This window comes from Anomaloglossus baeobatrachus, chromosome 4 (genome assembly GCF_048569485.1).
Source record: "Anomaloglossus baeobatrachus isolate aAnoBae1 chromosome 4, aAnoBae1.hap1, whole genome shotgun sequence".
Classification (NCBI taxonomy): Eukaryota; Metazoa; Chordata; class Amphibia; order Anura; family Aromobatidae; genus Anomaloglossus; species Anomaloglossus baeobatrachus.
Window position 1 is genome coordinate 680,686,961 of NC_134356.1, and position 17,199 is coordinate 680,704,159.

Genomic DNA, 17,199 nt, shown 5'->3' on the forward strand with positions numbered 1-17,199 from the left:
TTTTTCTTCCCTCCTTCCTTCCTTCTTCTTCCCTCCTTCCTTCCTTTTTCTTCCCCCCTTCCTTCCTTTTTCTTCCCTCCTTCCCTTCTTCCCTCCTTCCTTCCTTTTTCTTCCCTTCTTCCTTCCTACCCTCCCTCCTTCCCTCTCTTTCTGCCTTCCTTCCTTCCTTCTCATAATGTCCTTCTTTACATTCTTTGCAGTTGTCAGTAATCAGTTTTCAAGACTGAAGCTTCTGAAGGAAATAAGCCATTTTAGCATTGTCCCACACCCAACAGTTGCTACAGTATATCCACAAAGAATCCACTTTTTGGATAGAACTTTAAAGAGGTTGTCCACATTGATGGCCTCACTTATTGATAGTCTGATCGACTGGCATCTGACACCTCACACTTCCGCCGATGTACAATATCCAGCCACAGCCGCTATCAATTGACGGGGCAGCTCTGGAGTTGAGCATTTCCGTCTGCCTGCTGTAGCCACCGGCAGCGAGAACAGCTGATCAGCGGGGGTGCGGGATGTTGGACCCTAGCTGATCAGACAGTGATGACCTATCCTAAGGATCGGCCACCAATCTATAAGTAGTGGATAATTTCTTTAAGGTCACACAAATTATTGAAGTCACACGCCATCTGAAAGTATGAGGAAAGTTATTTCTTATGATCATTTTCTTAAAATTTTATGCACTGACCAGCTCCTTAAATAGAAGAATCAAACACTGCATCGGGTATGTCAAGTGGTATCCAAGAATGAGCTTATCTCTAGTGGTTATTTGTTGGATACCTAATTGTGGATGGCCAGTGTATGCCTATTCACTTAAGTTCAGCAGAGCAATCACTGGAAAAGGACATCATAGTCGGAAGAATAGAAGGAACAAGATGAAGAAGAAGAGCAGCAACCCGATGGTTTGATAGTATCAAGAAAACGGCAGAGACGACCCTGGTGGATCTATCTAGGCGGAGAAGACCTTGATGGACCGAGGTGGAGAAAACACAGGTCGACTTATCTAGTGTGATGCCTACCTGGAGCCACGGACTCAGGATTGGTGAAACAGGTGAATGGAGGCAACTGCCCACAAAGCAGGCACCTGGACCCCACAACCCTTTAACCCGTATACAGGGATTTGGAATTATGACAGGGCCCAGGTGATCACTGCCCATGGAAGATTGTGGTCCTGAGAAGAACAGTAACCAGGCAAGGTCAAATCCAGAAGGTCGAACAGGGACCAAAATCATCAGGCGGGAGAGTGGTCAGGTATCAAGCTAAGGTCAATATATGGGAGTACAAACAAACAGCAAGGCACCAGAGACTAGCAGGGATTTACAAGACTATATCTGGCATCAGCCAACAAAAGGGAAAAAGCATAAGAGGAGTGTGGTGCCTTCCCTTTGGTCCCAGCTGAAAGGTAGCTGCTCAGCCGGAAGGCATACACCACCACAGTCAACCAGTGGTACTGCAGATCCTAGTGAAACCCAGCCTAATAGATGAGCGTAGCCTGCGTCCAGCAGAGCAACTGACTGCTCCCCCGTACCCAGCGCCACCCACAGTGGTGACGCGGCGGCGTCGGGTGACTGAAGCAGAAGTCGACTCCGGTGGAGACATGACATCTAGGTGGAGAAGATCTTTGTGGACCTTTCTAGGCTAATAAAGATTGATCTTCCTACAGAGCTTTCATCCATCAAGTCTCCATGGCTTGAGATAGAGCTGAAGGCTGCTAAAAAAAAAATGATTTCCATTTTTACATGCTCCTTTTTGAAAATGGAGAGGAAAGCAATTCTTTTGGATACACATAGGGTTGCCAACCATGGCCCATCTTCCTGTATACCAATGAATGAATTATTGAATCGCGTTATCGCTATGTACATCAGTGTGACATATCTCACCGGTGGAGAAAACTGAAAATCCATTTACGCACTCTATAACATACATGTCAAAAAGGATGACTGAAGGACAATAATCAAAGATCAACTTACTGCTGTGTCTATATTTCTGTATCTACTCCGTATATCATTTAAGAATTATATTCTCCCTAGTCCTGTATATGATGGAGAATTTATCAAGATATCAGTTATACATAGCCACCGTACAAATTAGTCAACATAAGTCTACATTCGTTCGCTGAACTTGCCATTATTTGTGTATGGGGCCCCTGGGTTAATGACTGTTGGGGAAGATATTGCTCGGGATTGTCCAATTTTGACTGGCGATCGCTTGGCTCTTCTTGATGATAAGCCATCATCAAACATAAGCGGCAATGGCTCTTTCATAGAGAACGCAGGCGGGCGTTTTGTGTATCTCTGCTGTCTATGGGAGAGATGGCTGCCGGCTGAATGACTGGCTGAATCATTGTTTTTCCGACAGTCATCTAATGTGTATGCGAGGCTTTAGGTGCAATGTGAAAGGAGGAGGTTGCAGTGGATCCCCTTCTTGTAGCTCGAGCCAAGAGCCTATATTGTCTACACTGGAGGCATACAGTACATGTTAAACTTTTCAAACGTTCTTCTAAACCCCTCAAAAGTCTACTTAATACCTTCTGCCACCAAAATGGAAAACTTGATGGCACCAATTAAAATTCAATAAGTTTGTCTAGCATCATTGATATATATTGTACAAAGCAACCGGCAATCCTCTTGTAACTAAAAATGAAGGAGTGAACAGAACCTTGTCTTCTGTCTGCTCCTAAAAGTACCCAAGGAGAGGGCAATATGACCATGTAGCAGCTTCCATGCATGACCTGAGTGTTATGAATACAAATTTTATACCAAAGTTTATCATTTATTTCAATGAGAAACATACAGTACGTCTTTCCGGAAGGTATTCAGACCTTACTAAAATATATATTTAATTTTTGAACCCTTAATTGAAAGTATAGTATACGCTCACAGTATATTATATTATTGTTATACATTTATTAAGGGTGTTTTCCACTCCAGGGTAAGCTGTTACCAAGGATTCCAGCCTGACAAATACTAATAATAGTGTGTAATATATACACTGTTAGCATTCAGCTCTTCTAGCCAGTTCAAGTGGTCATCATGTGACCGCAAGCATGCGAATTACATTGTATCGTGACGACTGCTTGAACTGGCTAGCAGAGGCGAATCTTAACAATATGTTTATTACACACTGCTTATATTTTGCAAGCTGAATCATAAGGATCCTATGACATCCAAAACGCGTGGATGCAATTTACTGCAGACGCTGGCTTTGTATCTCACTAATTCTTAATTTACTAAAGAAGAACGCAAACCTGTGAAGCTGGATTATCCCCCTTGCCGTGCGGTGAAAAATCTTCCCAATATAGAGTTAATATCCATTTCACTTTAATTCTATTTTGATATTTAGTGGTTTATTTCTACAAAAAAATCCCCATGGTTTTACGGTATCATTGGTTGGGCTGGTTTTATGATTGTCAATTTTCAGCTGCACATTCAGTGACGTCAGTGGGTCGATAATCCTTGACAGATGTCAGCAGACTGTAGACAAAAGCATTTTATCTTATTGATTTCAAATACAACTCTTCTCCTCTCTGTAGTGGAGAGTGAATTATGAATTAATTAGGAATTAAGAGCTGTGACAATATGAGGGACTACGTGACCTGCTGTAGGAGTTACTAGACAGTCCACCGGCAGGTAACGGACTTGTCCTCTGTAGGTCGGGCCCCGGACCTGGAAAGTAGCCTGCCGAAGGTGGTCTTTCTCTTTGTAGGTGCGGGCCAGCACCTCAGCCTTGCGCTGTTCTCGAGCAGCAATTTCCTGGTGCAGATGCCGTTGCTGCCGCTCCCAATAGGAGGCAAGGGTTCCGAGCTCTGCCTCCTGCTCGGGAGCCAGGCCCACACGGATGCCCTCGGCGCCGTCGACGACCGGACTCTCTCTGCTGTAGGCCCCATCGCTCAGTGGCCTGCTCCTCCTCTCTGCAGGTATATTCCTGCTGTTCCACAGCCGGGACTGGGTATTTAAGAGCGGCCAGCACCGCGGCCCAGACAGGCTATTGGTCGGGTTCCGCCCCTGTTGCGGCCGGGCAGACTTCTGGAGCCGTCGTCATCTCTGTTGCGGCCAGGCGGACTGCCGGAGCCGTCGTCATCTCTGTTGCGGCCGGGCGGACTGCCGGTGCCGGGGAAGACGTCTGCGGGTTCGCCGCCTGGCTCGGGGCCGGACAGGATGTCATCAGGGTTGCGGCCTGTCTCGGGGCCGAGACGGGTGCCGGATCGGTGGTGCAGGCGAGGCCCGAGGTCGCCGTTGCCGGGTGCTCCTCTTTAGACAAGACGGGTTCCGTTGCCGTTGCGTAGGGTAGCGGGCCGATCGGGGCACTGGCCGCGGACACAGGTGGCGAGGGAGGCAACGTGGCAGACGGGGGCAGGCCGGACCCCTCAGCCGGGACGGCCGGTTCCTGGGGAACATAGGGGCGTGGGTCACTGCTTACCTGCTCCTCCGAGGCCATCTCCATCTCGCGCGCCCGGACAGCTGCAACCAGGCCCTTCATTTCGGTTGTCCACCTCGTCAGGATGAAATGTGCCTAGGCCTGGATTCTTCTCCGTCTGCTCTTCAATCCAGTCGGCAGTCCCGAGAACGGGACCCTCCACACGCTGATTGCCAGACCGCTGAGACATCCTGTCGCCCTTGTGTCCAGGAACGGGATTTTGCAAAGTCCTGGTGTCCCTGCCCTTTATCCTCTCGGATCACATGCCGCTCTTCCTGTCCTCCCCCTGGTTTTTCGACAGCAGTCTCGCGGGACCCACTGTCCTTTTCGCTTCCTGTCTTGGAAGTCACCGGCTTCCGCTCACGTTCCCAGGGGGCGGGGCTTCAAATTCGCGCCTTTTTCGGGGAAGAAGAAGATGGTGCTGTTGTTTTGGCACTAAAGATTGCGGGCAAGATGGCGGCAGTCAAAAATTTTCAAAGAGTTGACGGAATTTGAAGCAAAGCGCACATCATCTCCTGATGGGGTAGGAATCCTGTTCGTGATGCCAGGTTCGAGTTGTTGCGGGCGGGGGCCGCTGCCGCTTCTCTCGGGGGCCTGCTCGGATCCGGGTTCGCTGCTGCGGCTCGAGTGGTGACGGGAACCGGGCTCGCACTGCCGCCCGTCCTCACAACCGTCGGAAAGGGGGGTATTTACAAGGGAGTTGTTGTGTCTGTGTGCCACTCGTGTGTTGCGGTGGGGGATGGTGACACCGCCGCTGCCTGGTGATGGAGCGCCTGGGGTTCATGGAGCAGGGCAGCTAGATGGGATCCCCTCCACGTGTAGGGGAGGTGTATTCCCGGGGCCCTGTGTCGGAACATGGGCGTGATGGCTGCTGGAGGTGGCACGCCGCGCTGGACCGGGGGACAATGGTATACTCACAGTTCAGTAACTTCACACAAGTCCAGTAGTAAACCAAGTTGCCAGTGGCCGGCTGCCTTAGGAGGGTGCATTCCCTTCCTCCTGCACTTTGTGTTTTTCTTTCCTTTTTGGATGACTTCACTTGGAACGGAGAAGTCCACTCCTGGTTCTGTTTGTGTTGGGAGCTGTGGCCCGCGAAAGCTGACCCTTGGGATTTTAGTGGGTTCTGACGGACACCCTATCCCCTGTGTTGAGCTTCCGTTTCGCTCTATCTGGGCAGTTAATGGGACAGAGTCTGGAACCTTGTCCCCGGCTGGTTAATTAATGAGGGGGCTTGCAACCGTCCTCGTCCTAGGGTCCAGGCACCCCGACTGTGCACGGCCTCCGGACCGGATTCCCGCTGTCGGCACCGGCGGGCTACAACCCTGCCCCGGTCCACTTTAGGTCTTCTGCGACCGGATCTCCATCGCCTGTGGCCCTGTTCACCGTCTGCCACCTAGCCGAGTAGTCCAAGGGCCCCTACTCCTGACTACACTGCACAGTCTGCACTTGACTTCCACTCACTACTGTCAGCTTCAACTCTCAACTCTCTCCGACTCAGACTGTTCTGCTGTCCGTACTTAACCCTCAACTCAAACTGTCGTGTTCCCGCCCCTGACACCTCAGGACCCCTAGGTGGGCGTTCTCATCCGCCTGATTCCGCCCACTGGTGTGTCCCTATTATCATGAGGGGGTGGCTAGGGTTTCATGGCTGTGTGTTATGCCTTAAGGCCCAGTCACACTAAACAACTTACCAGCAATAACCCAACAACGATACAACCTGATAGGGATCGTTCGTAAGTTGCTAGGAGGTCGCTGGTGAGATGTCACACTTAGCGACGCTCCAGCGATCCCACCAGCAACCTGACCTGGCAGGGATCGCTGGAGCGTCGCTACACGTGGAAGCATGCTGCGCTTGGTAACTAAGGTAAATATCGGGTAACCAACCCGATATTTACCTTGGTTACCAGCGCACACCGCTTAGCGCTGGCTCCCTGCACACCTAGCCACAGTACACATCGGGTTAATTACCCTATGTGTACTCTACTACGTGTGCAGGCAGCAGGGAGCCGGCTTCTGCGGACGCTGATAACCACGGTAAACATCGGGTAACCAAGAAGCCCTTCCCTTGGTTACCCAATATTTACCTTCATTACCAGCGTCCGCTGCTCTCACACTGCCAGTGCCGGCTCCCTGTTCCCTGCACTCCAAGCCACAGTACACAGCGGGTTAATTACCCGATGTGTACTCTGGCTACGTGTGCAGGGAGCAGGGAGCCGGCACTGACAGCTGAGAGCGGAGGACGCTGGTAACGAAGGTAAATATTGGGTAACCAAGGACAGGGCTTCTTGGTTACCCGATATTTACATTGGTTACCAGCGTCCGCAGAAGCCGGCTCCTGCTCACTGCACATTCAGTTGTTGCTCTCTCGCTGTCACAGACAGCGATGTGGGCTTCACAGCGGGAGAGCAACAACTAAAAAATGGTCCAGGACATTCAGCAACAACCAGCGACCTCACAGCAGGGGCCAGATTGTTGCTGGATGTCACACACAGCAACATCGCTAGCAAGTTGTGCCTCAGCAGCGATGTTGCTAGCGATGTTGCTTAGTGTGACGGTACCTTAAGTGTGGGTCTCTGGAGGTAACAAGGAGGATTAACTCTTTTGTGACTACCTGGTTTTGCCAGGGCGTTACATATGCACTTGGCGCTCATGTATCTCTGTGTATACACTTGGCACTCGAGTGTCTCTGTATATATACTCGGTACTCGTGTGTCTCTGTATATACACTTGGTGCTGGTGCATCTCTGTATATATACTTGGCGCTCATGCATCTTTGTATATATACTCAGCGCTCATGCATCTCTGTATATACACTTGGTGCTCGTGTATTTCTATATATACACCTAGCACTCGTGTGTCTCTGTATATACATTTGGCGCTCGTGTGTCTCTCTCTATACACCTGACGCTCTTGTGTGTCTGTATGTCTGTATATACACTTGGTGCTCATGTCTCTCTGTATATACACTTGATGCTCATGCGTTTCTGTATATACACTTGGTGCTCGTGTGTCCCTGTATATACACTTGATGCTCATGCGTTTCTGTATATACACTTAGTGCTCGTGTGTCCCTGTGAAGTGACCTCGGGTAAGGCCGCAGCTGAGTTCCCATAATCTGCGCCAACAAAATCCCCACGCTCGGATTTTATGTAAGGGGAAATTTCTTTACTGGTAAACATCTCAATGACACACGCAGCTGGCTTAGCAGCACACATAACCAGGGTTTGCTATCCGGGTCTTTCACTTCAGACGCGCGGCACAGAACACAAAAAAAACAGCAATGATAAACAAGAATCCTGTCCCTGACTTGCCCTATAGGTTATATTACCAGTCCAAAACACAAGGAGGGAGGGCTCCCACGTAGCAGGCCTGGACTCCGGGTAAACGGCGGCGACTCTAAGGGAGAGAAGTGGGAAGATCTTCAGCCCGCTCAACAGAGGACTAGATTACAGTCTCTTGGTACGGAGGAAGGAGACTGTCCGGAGGTCCCTTGAGTCCAGTATCCCGTCTGCAGCAGTTCTGGCAATCCCTCACACTTCAGCGATGAGGGCAGTCCGAGGCAGGTCTGCTCAGGTCCAACTCCAATAGCTCAGTGTCCTTTTCCCGCACTTTTACTTCCTGTACAACAAGTGCCTGAGGGAGGGGATCAGATTTTACAGCGTCCACCCTCGAGCAGTTTCAGCACTTGTCCTCAAGGTGGCAGCACCATCCTGTGTAATGTCAGTCTTCATGTCCATTTTAATCACAAAACAGTCAGAGCTGCTCGCCTCGTTACATATCCCCCCACTGAAATGTTGGCAGTCCCTGTCAACATTCACAGGTTCTAAGGCAGTGAGGACTGAGGCTGTGGCAGGGGGAGGCTGAGAAGCAGACTATACATACTGATCCCTATAAGACTGTCCAGGAGGAACCCCGGCAGTGGTGCAGGTAGTACGCCGCAGAGGTTGGTTTCCCTCCACTCTATCACCGGTTACACTCTCTACCTCTGTCAGTTCCCTAGAGGGAGAGCCAGTCTGAGCAGGCGGGTAATCAGTCCCGGAGTCAACAAGGTCACTATGCTGAGTAATATCAATGGTGTCAGTCATGTCAGCAGTGTCATTCTCACTGGGTACTGTGGTCAGGGGGTCAGGCTGGGATCAGCAGGGGCGCAACATATTCCGATGCAAGGTGCGAGAGTTGCCGCTATCTTCGCCCCGGACTCTGTACACATGACCATCGGGGTAGGGGCGCTCAGCTACCCAGTAGACTTCAGCTTCCCACTTAGCTCGGAGTTTTCCTTGAGGCTTATTAATACGAACTAGCTGTCCTACTTCTAAGGGTTCTTCCTGTACGGGGAGCGGGTCAGCATGTCTCTGGCCCCGGATTTGTTGGCCTACCAGTCGGAATACAGTTTCCATCTTCTGACGGTGAGTGTGTAGCCAGGATGGATAGGTACCGCTGGTATCTTTTTCAGGACTGGTCAGGTTTAGGTCATGGACCCCTTTTCCTGGGTGGCCAAAGAGAAGGGTGTGTGGGGTAAAGCCCGTCACGGAGTGGACTTGATTGTTGTAGGCCCACACTAGATCTGGGAGGAATTGGGGTCATTGGTCTTTCTTGTCATCGGCTAAGGTGCGGATCAACTGGAGTAGAGTCCGGTTAAAGCGCTCACAAGCACCATTCCCCTGTGGGTGGTAAGGGGTGGTTCTGGACTTCTGGATCCCATACATCCGATGCAGCTCCTCGATAATTTGACCTTCAAAAAAGCCCCCTGATCAGAGTGCAACCTCTCCGGACACCCATAGACCTGGATGAACTGTCGACAGATGGCCCGCGCAGCTGACTCGGCAGTCTGATCTTTGGTAGCAACAGCAACTGCGAATTTTGTGAAATGGTCTACCATAACCAGACAGTATTGGTAGCCACCACTCGCCGTCCCAATCGACAGGTAGTCCACCATCAACAGCTCAAGGGGCGGGAAGTCTCAACTGTTTGGACAGGAGCACGCTGCTCAGCGGACTTGTAAAGCTCACAGGTGGGACAGGCTTGGCAGACATCTTCAACCAGCTTGCGGAGTCCCGGACAGTAGATGGACTGTTGGATCCACCGGAAGGTCTTGTCTATCCCAAAGTGGCTGTTCCTCTTGTGTGCTTCTCCCACCATCTCACGGGCCATTTGGGCCGGCACTACAACCTGTAGGCACTCCTCCAGCATGTGGGATAGGAAGATCCTCCGGTATAGCACTCCTTCTCTCAGAATCAGATGATACCATTGGCTGAGCAGGGTCAGGGTACTGGTGGACAGTCGTGATCGCGTGTCAAAGGACGGCTTCTGCTGCTGCTTCACCCATTGTTTGAGTAGGGCGCATTCAACATTCCGGTCCTGGATTCTGCACCATTCCTGTGGGGACAATGGGGACACTACTGGAGTGCCAGCCTCATTCACAGCATACTGGCGACAATCCATCATCTGCCGGGCTAGTCTTGCGAAGTCAGGCATCTCGTCTCCTTCCAGCTCCTCGTCCCGGTCCTTAGTGGGCGAGGGGGATGTCCTTCTGGACAGGCTGTCCGCATTCTGATTTTCAGCCCCAGCTCTATATTTAATCTTGTAGTTAAACTTGGAGAGCCGAGCCATCCATCGCTGCTCCATAGCCCCAAGTTTCGCATTTTCTAAGTGGGCCAAAGGGTTGTTATCCATCAGGATTAGTACTTCTGTCCCCGTCAGATATCCGGCAAATTTCTCAGTCATTGCCCACATCAAGGCCAACAGCTCCAGCCGGAATGAACTGTAATTGGTGGGATTCTTTTCACCTTCATGTAGGGACCTACTGGCATAGGCTACAACACGTTCCTTGCCTTCTTGTACCTGTGAGAGTACTGCCCCCAGACCCTGAAGGCTGGCGTCAGTATGTAATTGAAAGGGCAGGGTGTAATCTGCATATGCCAGGATGGGGGACGACGTCAAGGCACCCTTTAGAGCTTGGAAGGACTCTTCTTGGGTAGATGCCCAATTGATGAGTCGTCCCCTGGGACTGTTGGTGGTTCCTCAAAGCAGGTCGTGCAGTGGTGCGGCAAGCCGGGCGAAGTTCTTGACGAACCGGCGGTAGTAGTCTGCCAGTCCCAGGAAAGCCCTGACCTCCTTGACAGTTGTGGGCTGTGGCCAGTCCCGTACAGCGGCTATTTTCTCCGGCGATGGTTGTACACCTGCGGCCGAGATCCTGTGGCCCAGGTAATCGATCTCCTGCTGTAGAAGACGGCACTTGATGGGTTTCAACTTCAAGCCATGTTCCCTTAGCCTCCGGAACACGCGGCCCAGCTTCTGTAGATGTTCTTCGAACGTGGCTGAATAGACCACAATGTCATCAAGGTAGATGAGGGTGAAGTCGAAATTGAAGTCTCCCAAGCAGCGCTCCATCAGTCTCTGGAAAGTTCCCGGCGCGTTGTTCAGGCCGAAGAGCATCCTGTCAAACTCGTACAGACCCATGGGTAGGATGAAAGCGGTCTTTTCTCTGTCCTTTTCGCTCATGGGTACCTGCCAATAGCCGCTGGCCAGATCCTGGGAGGAAAAGTACTTGGCTTCCTTCAGAGCTGTCAGGAATTCTTCGATCCTCGGCAAAGGGTATGAGTCCCGGATGGTGCAAGCATTCAGGTGGCAGTAGTCCACACAGAACCTCAGGGATCCATCTTTCTTTTTAACTATTACCACCGGTGCAGCCCAGGGGCTCTGGCTCTCTCGTACCACTCCGGCATGGAGCATGGAGTTCAGGAGGTTTTTCACTTCTTGGTATTGCTGGGGTGGTATCTGCCGATATCTCTCGCGGATAGGAGAAGCGTTACCTGTAGGGATCTCATGTTGGATACTGGTGGTGCATCCAAAGTCGGTGTCATGCCGGGCAAAGGACGCCTGGTGTTCCTGCAGTAGTTTTTCCACCTGGGACACCTCCTGTTTAGAGTATTGGGATGTATCCAGCTGACACTTCTCTAGCAGCTCCTTTCCAGCTTCAGTGTCATCTGTGGCAGTGGCCATGGCGGAGACAGTCACTGTCCAGTCTCCCTCTGCCGATAGGGCAAACTGGAGGGGGCCCCTGGGATTCACCTCTGTAGGTAGGGCATAGACTCTGGCGAGCTGTGTCCCCGCTTCTAGGTCGATGCCTACACTAGCCGTATTGCTCAGACGGACAGGGATCCTTCCCCTCCTCACGACAGCCAGAGTGCGAGCGACTAATGGGTTCAGTTTTCCCTCCCTCGGGGTTTGCGGCTCAATCAGTACCTCCATGTCTTCAAGCGGTCTTGTGGTGATAAGGGGTAGCAAGATAATTGTCTCCTTTTCAGCCGGTAAGGTAATCCTAGTGTGGCGAGGCACGGTGATAGTGGCTATGGGCCATTGTTCCTCTGCCATTTGCTGTAGGCTGCAGGCCCGAACCACTCTTCGGAATGCTCGGCGGGTGGCCCCGTGTGTGGTAACTTCCTGCCAGTACTTGGGTCCCCGCTTGGTAAACAATACCAGGTCCAGGTCTTTCAGGATGTTCATCCCAATAATCATGGGCATTTCCGAACCGAAGCCTTATTTGACCACGATTATCCCCCTCTTCCCGAGGTCCTGTCCACACATTTCGGTGCTCATCCAAGCTACTCCCGTTACTGGATTGGGTAGATTATTGGCCGCCTTGATCTTGATGATGGTATTCAGGTCATAAGCAGCCTGTGGTTGTAGATATTTCTTGTAAAACTGCTCTGAGATGGTGGACACCTGGGATCCAGTATCCATTAGTCCTTGCACGGCAACCCCCTCTAGCATTACTTTCAGTGTAGGGCTGTTTGATGCAAGCTGGCTCCTTTGTTGGCTCCTTTTCTCTTTGGCCTTCCCGGTCGAGTGAGCCTCTTCAGCCGGGGTGTCTAGTTTAAAGGTGCCCGCTGTTGAGAGGCACGGCTTGGCGGTTCTAGTGAATAGGCCTGGGGCTCCATCCGCTGTTTCGAGTGAAACTCCGCTTGCTGGGGTGTTTGAGAGTCCATTCGATGGAACGGCTGCGGGTCGGGTTGGAAGGAGTTCTGGGGGCAACGGTTTGCTCTGTGACGGGGGTCACCACATGTCCAGCACTTTCCCATAGGCCAGCTAGGTTGCTGTCTCACTTGCCTATCCGCCTGTCGGTCTAATGTGAGCTGCAGCACCTGCTTCTGTAAATCCGCCACCATCTGCTTCAGTTCCTCCGTGCCGCTGTTTGGAGTATTTGTACTGTACATGGATCTGCAAGTAGCGGTATAAGTCTCTGTTCCCGTAACAGGTCCCCTAGAACGTTCTATGGCTTCTTGTTTAACCTCAGCAAATGTAAGGGCTGGATTTATCTGGAGTAAGTCCTGCAATGAGCGGTTGAGATACGGATCTCTCAGTCCTATTACGAATTGGTCCCTCAGCACCAGGTCGCAGGAGGATGTACCAGCTAGATTTTCTCCATTTTTGCAGGCTTGTTCCAGTAGTACTTGGAGGGCATTCTCATATCGGGGAATGTCCTCCCACTCAAGTTGTGTACGCTGGAAGAACATGTAGCGCAGTGTTCCCAGGTATCTGGTCGGCCCATAGGTGTTCTCTAGCACCCGCACCAAGTCATCTAATGTACGCTGGCCCCTAACCGTCTCCAGTCTGACCGTCATCCATGCCTCCCCCTCTAACGTCAGCATAGCCATTTCCGCTAAGGTCTTAGGATCAACATTATACATTTCCCCCACTATCCTAAGTTGTTCCGCCCATTCAGGTACAGGGTAATTCTGTCCGTTAAACTTTCTCACTTGATTTACAATAGACGCCGGAGGAGCTGTCTGACTATAAGCTACGACCGGGAGGGGATTTTGCTGGTCACAGATCCTGCCGACTACGCCAGATGAAGTGACCTCGGGTAAGGCCGCGGCTGAGTTCCCATAATCTGCGCCAACAAAATCCCCACGCTCGGATTTTATGTAAGGGTACATTTCTTTACTGGTAAACATCTCAATGACACACGCCGCTGGCTTAGAAGCACACATAACCAGGGTTTGCTATCTGGGTCTTTAACTTCAGACGCGCGGCGCAGATCACAAAAAAAACAGCAATGATAAACAAGAATTCTGTCCCTGACTTGCCCTATAGGTTATATTACCAGTCCAAAACACAAGGAGGGAGGGCTCCCACGTAGCAGGCCTGGACTCCGGGTAAACGGCGGCGACTCCAAGCGAGAGAAGTGGGAAGATCTTCAGCCCTCTCAACAGAGGACTAGATTACAGTCTCTTGGTACAGAGGAAGGAGACGGTCCGGAGGTCCCTTGAGTCCAGTATCCCGTCTGCAGCAGTTATGGCAATCCCTCACACTTCAGCGATGAGGGCAGTCCGAGGCAGGTCTGCTCAGGTCCAGCTCCAATAGCTCAGTGTCCTTTTCCCACACTTTTACTTCCTGTACAACAAGTGCCTGAGGGAGGGGATCAGATTTTACAGCGTCCACCTCTCGAGCAGTTTCAGCACTTGTCCTCAAGGTGGCAGCACCATCCTGTGTAATGTCAGTCTCCATGTCCAATTTAATCACAAAACAGTCAGAGCTGCTCGTCTCGTTACACCTGTATATACATTTGGTGCTCGTGTGTCCCTGTATATACATTTGGTGCTCGTGTGTCTCTGTATATCTCTGTATATACACCTGACGCTCTTGTGCCTCTGTATATACACCTGGCACTTGTGTGTCTCTGTATATACACCTGACGCTCTTGTGCCTCTGTATATACACTTGGCACTCGTGTGTTTCTGTATATCTCTGTATATACACCTGACGCTCTTGTGTCTCTGTATATACACTAGGCACTGGTGTGTCTCTGTATATCTCTGTATATACACCTGACGCTCTTGTGCCTCTGTATATACACTAGGCACTGGTGTGTCTCTGTATATCTCTGTATATACACCTGACGCTCTTGTGCCTCTGTATATACACTAGGCACTGGTGTGTCTCTGTATATCTCTGTATATACACCTGACGCTCTCATTTCTCTGTATATAGATTTGCCGCTGCCTGTCTCTCACTATGTGTCACCAGCTCCCCTCTCCATTATGCGCGTGTCTTTTCAGACTGTCATGCTCTCGCATATCCTCATTTTCCCTCTTTTCTATCTCCTGTGCTCTCTTGTCTAGTTTTGGCTGAATTCTTCCTCCGGTGCCCTTCCCCCACCTTTCCATTTTTGATGACCTCAGCACACTGCATCCCCTCTGCGTCTCGCTTCTGGTGTGCAGGTCCCTCTACGGATGGACATGTGAACAGCGGTCTAAAAATAGACAAATCTATATTTAACTGAATATGTCTGCAGGAATATAAAAGATTTCTAGAAGGAGGCGAAGAGAGAACAAAACTGTCACAGGCGATACTATTAATGCCAGCTAAATGACAACCCTCCAATTTGAGTATAGTGTATGATGGATGAATCTATATATAAATTTGGGTAAATCCAGCGAGTACAATCTGTCTTCTCTCAGCATGCGCAGCATGATGTCGATCAGGGCTGAGACATTTTGTATTTGGTAAAGCTCTGTAATGTGCAGGTATAATGGATTTAAAAGGCGCTTACATGACAAGTTCAGCCCTGGAATTACACCGGTTTACAACGTTCTCTTCTCCTCTGTACAGAGATCGTACGGGCCATGACTTTTGTGATTAACCAGGGGATGGCGATGTACTGGGGCACGTCCCGCTGGAGTGCAATGGAAATTATGGTACGTAAAACAAATACACAACATTAATTAATCACATGCCGAGTGATTTTTAGAGTCAGTCTGCTTTGTAGAAAGCCAACAGGGCTTGTGTCCATGGTGTACTGTCTCCCATCTATAATGGGGTGTCTCCGCTAATGACTGTGGTCTTTAAGCTCGAAGTTTCTCAATTTCAAGGTCCACCGAAGCCAGGCATTACTAAGATCGAGCAATCGAAACCATGCAATGCTTCAAAAAGCAATCAACTGTACACAATCCTGAACACAGTCGGAAAGTTTCACTTCCTTAAGCCTCCTTCACATATTCGTGTCTCCGGTATGTGGTATGTCCGTTTTCACACGTACCAGAGGCACGAACACATATAGACCCATTAAAATCAATGGGCTTGCGCACACGTCCGTATTTTGACACTCATGTGCTCCACACGGCGACATTTCCGTTTTCGGCCTGCAGCACACCAACTGCACACCGATGTGATTCATGTGACATCAGTGTGACACGTACGGGGGGAAACACATGTCACTGAGAAATAAATGTATTTTTATACTTACCTGACTCCGGTGATGCTGTCACACTTGCTTCCAGGCCACCTTATTATGGTCATTAATATTCACTGCACTGACTGCGGACCTGGAAGCAAGTGTGACAGCAGTGCTGGAGACAGGTAAGTATACAAGTTTGTGCTATCCAGATACCACAAGGATAGCACATGAACAGCAGACAGAACACACACACACGGACACATGGAAGGACATATGGACCTATACCACGGACAGAGCAAAACGTTCATTTTTTGCATGAAAGTGTGAAGGGAACCTGTTGTAGCATTTCTTAAAAAGCGTAAGGGGTACTTTGCACGCTGTGACATCGCTACTGCGATATCGTCGGGGTCAAATCGAAAGTGACACACATCCAGCGCCAGTAACGATGTCGCAACCTGTAAAGCCTAGATGCACCAATAATTGATCGCAAAAACGTCGTAAATCGGTGATCTGTGTAGCGTCGGTCATTTCCATAATGTCGGTACGATGTTGTTCCTCGTTCCTGCGGCAGCACACATCGCTGTGTGTGAAGCCGCAGGAGCGAGGAACATCTCCTTACCTGCGTCCCGCTGGCTATGCGGAAGGAAGGAGGTGGGCGGGATGTTTACGTCCCGTTCATCTCCGCCCCTCCGCTTCTATTGGCCGCCTGCCGTGTGACGTCGCTGTGAGGCCGCACGACCCACCCCCTTAGGTAGGAGGCGGGTCGCCGGCCAGAGCGACGTCGCAGGGCAGGTGAGTGCATGTGAAAGCTGCCGTAGCGATAATGTTCGCTACGGCAGCTATCACAAGATATCGCAACTGCGACGGGGGCGGATACTATCGCGCTCGGCATCACTAGCATTAGCTAGCGATGTCGCAGTGTGCAAAGTACCCCTTAGACTGGATGTTACAATACATTCCCAATAACAATTACTATTGTGTTGATAGGAGGCCTATTCTGTAGCTCGCCAGTTTAACCTCATCCCTCCAGTGTGTGAACAGGCTGAGTATCACCTCTTCCAGCGTGAAAAAGTAGAAACTCAACTCCCCGAACTGTATCATAAGATTGGTGAGTATTTCGATAGAGTCAACAGATATCAGATCCAATGTTCATCAACATTTCCGACTCTTGGGATCTTCGCTCATTTTGTTTCAGGTGTTGGCTCTATGACCTGGTCTCCATTGGCTTGTGGCCTGATAACTGGGAAATATGCTGATACCATCCCTGAAAAATCTAGAGCCTCCTTCAAGGTAAGACTAGATCACCATTGATTATGTAGATTTAAAGTAGTCCACCATGCAGAATTTCCAATTATACCATAATCGATGGGTATACTGGTGTTGGGATCCTCAGTAACCAGCTGCAGATTTAATCAATGTACTCGCTATGGTAAAGCAAAGATGTTAAGGTCCACTAGATTTGCTCTTTGTACCAGTTTTATGCTATGGCTATTTGATGAGTCTGATTCTGACTCTTTGCGGGGCTGAGAGGTCAGTGATTGGCAGCAGTAGTCATGTGTTCATAACCTAGACTTCATCACTGAAGCAGGAAGTTGAGACTAGTG

The 17,199-nt window shown here is 50.3% G+C and overlaps 1 protein-coding gene across 1 annotated transcript in view; it reads left to right on the forward strand.

Moving 5' to 3' along the window:
- The window catches only part of KCNAB3 (potassium voltage-gated channel subfamily A regulatory beta subunit 3), a 119,202-nt gene that overhangs the window by 87,868 nt on the left and 14,135 nt on the right, over window positions 1–17,199 (forward strand). Inside the window, exons 9-11 of the mRNA XM_075346707.1 lie at window positions 15,031–15,116; window positions 16,583–16,703; window positions 16,791–16,885. Of these exons, the coding sequence (XP_075202822.1) occupies window positions 15,031–15,116; window positions 16,583–16,703; window positions 16,791–16,885 (302 nt within the window). The remainder of the gene's footprint in view (window positions 1–15,030; window positions 15,117–16,582; window positions 16,704–16,790; window positions 16,886–17,199) is intronic.